The sequence below is a fragment of the Myotis brandtii genome, unplaced genomic scaffold (assembly GCF_000412655.1).
Source record: "Myotis brandtii unplaced genomic scaffold, ASM41265v1 scaffold17216, whole genome shotgun sequence".
Classification (NCBI taxonomy): Eukaryota; Metazoa; Chordata; class Mammalia; order Chiroptera; family Vespertilionidae; genus Myotis; species Myotis brandtii.
In genome coordinates, this window is record NW_005356351.1 from 1 (window position 1) to 2,459 (window position 2,459).

Sequence of the window (2,459 nt, forward strand, 5' to 3'; positions counted from 1 at the left end):
CTTTGCTACAAACATTTTACTCTCCATGTAATGAGGACTGGGTCTGCAACCATTTGTCTAGGTAAGTGCTCTGATCCAAAAGGATAATAAACTTCTCTTCCCTCTCCAAGATGATCACAGGGTTACACCTAGGCCCTTCAGTTAAGCTCCCAAGGTTTCAGAAAGGTGGGCACTGTTTCCCTGGGTATTTCCTTTTACAGGGGGGAACCCAGGCCTGGAAGACACCCTGAATTGTAAAAGCCAGAGACCCACAAGGCTGTCTGGCCCCTGGAGAGACTTTATTTACATTCTGGAAGTTTATAAGAGTGAGAACTCAGGATCCTTAACGTCTCCAAGGAGTCGAGATTTTTCTTCTTTCATTTGGCAGCAATGGGGAGGCAGCTGTCTTCTCCAGTGATACAAGTCTTAAGTCCGGCTTTCTCTTTGTCATTATTTACTTGTTAGTTGAATAATGATAATGTTTCTGACCCACAATACCTCAAGTGCACATTCAGGATCAAGTTAATAAAGATGAGTACTATAAAACCAATAATATTCATCCTCAATTGCCCTCTTGATTAGAAGAACAATGAGTTTTAGTGTGTATATTGGGAAGAACTTGTTCATTATAGAATTTAACTAGAAAAGGAAACAAACAAAACCATGACAGTATTATCACTTAATTTTGCTTCTGCCATTTAAATGGACTCTTTTCCAACATAAAGTTACTTCAACACGAAGAAAATAAACTCTCTTGGTATTTTCTCTTCAGGTGACAAGGCAACTGTTTGAGCCACTGGTTATGCAGCTGATTCACTGGTTCACTAACAATAAGAAATTTGAAAGCCAGGATACTGTTGCCTTACTAGAAACGATATTGGTGAGTAAGGGTTGACTTTTTTTCTGCTGTTCCTATTTTTCTACTTATATTTGGTATGTTTTTAGCACTTCAAGAAATGTTATCTGTCAAGATATCAAAATATAGCATTTAGCTACATCATATTTTTTCTTTTGTTTTAGAGAATTGGTGACATGCCATTTTAATAATCAGGATGCCATATTTATTTGTTTAAGTGATACTTTTAAATATCTGCAAGCAAATATTCACATTTTAATTAGTTTTCTGATTTTGGGGAGAATGGTCATAAATGTGACAAACTTGATCTATATTAAGACTGTCGTGGGGGGTTGTGGGTGGAAGGCGTGAATAAAATTGTTTTTTTTTTATCAGAACCCTTTTAGCAGTACCTATTTTAAAAAATATCTCTAGTGCAATAATTAAGGATTATTTTTAAGTTATCCAGTTTTCTCCTGCATTCAGATTCAACAACTAAAGGGCCCTAGAACAATAGCTTAGCATTTATGTAATACTATTCTGACCTTAGAGGTAGAATCATTAAGATTTGGTCACAAGTTCACTAAAGGCAGAGAAAATGAGGTCAGCTAAAGCCTCAGTGTCTTTTGAAACTTGTTTTATTATAATTTTCTGAACTTGTACAAATAACTTTACATTTGACCCATTGAATGTTATTTGATTTGATTTTACCTGTTATTTACCTATAATTTTTCTTTTTCCATATACTGACTTTGGAATCAAAAGTCCCAGTTAAACATATAGGAAGTTTGTCCAAACAAAGTCCTATCATTGCATCTTTTACAGATTGATTCTGATTTAAATCTGTGTGTTTCTTTTGTTTGAAATAAGTCAGAGGAAACAGGGGATTTGACAAGGGCATCCAGACAAAGGAGATAAAGGCATTAGGTGCTTGGTGTGTTTGTAAGAATTAGATCTGTTTTGAGTTTTGCTTGCATAGGAGCATTGTGCTGAGAAGGTGGGGCTAGGAAGGTGTGTTGGGTCAGAATAGCAGAATATTGTAGGTAGGTTGACCATACATTCTGGTTTTCCCAGGACAGTCCTGGATGTGCCTGTTGTGTATGTAACTATTAAGAGCAATCCTTTCACTCTCAGAGTGACCCTAATTGGATAGATGCCGTGTTGTGGGGAGTGGAGAGTTACTGAACATTCTTATATATCTACTAGAGGCCCAGTGCACAAAAATTTGTGCACTCGGGGGGGAAGGGGGGGGTCCCTCAGACTGGCCTGTGTCCTCTCGCAGTCTGGGACCCCTCGGGAGATAACGACCTGCTGGCTTAGGCCCGCTCCCGGGTGGCAGAGGGCAGGCCCAATCCCTAGGTGCAGCCCCTGGTCGGGCTCAGAGCAGGGCCGATTGGGGAGTTGGGGCGCCGCCCCCTGTCATGCACAGAGCAGGGCCGATAGGGAGGTTGTGATGCCACCCTCAGTCACGCTCAGGGTGGGGCCGATTGGGGGGTTGGGGCACCGCCCCCTGTCACACTCAAGGCAGGGTCGATGGGGAGGTTGCGGCGCCACCCCCTGTCACGCACAGAGCAGGGCCCATCAGGGGGTTGGGGAGCTCCCCACTGTCACGCACAGAGTAGGGCCGATAGGGGAGTTAGGGCAC

General features: G+C 41.8%; 1 protein-coding gene across 1 annotated transcript in view; it reads left to right on the plus strand.

The window, feature by feature from the left end:
- Positions 1-632: 632 nt before the first annotated feature.
- LOC102251095 (DNA-dependent protein kinase catalytic subunit) overlaps positions 633-2,459 on the plus strand; it is a 9,860-nt gene continuing 8,033 nt past the window's right edge. The window contains exon 1 of the mRNA XM_005863130.2: positions 633-859. Coding sequence (XP_005863192.1) covers positions 782-859 — 78 coding nt within the window. The 5' untranslated portion in view covers positions 633-781. The remainder of the gene's footprint in view (positions 860-2,459) is intronic.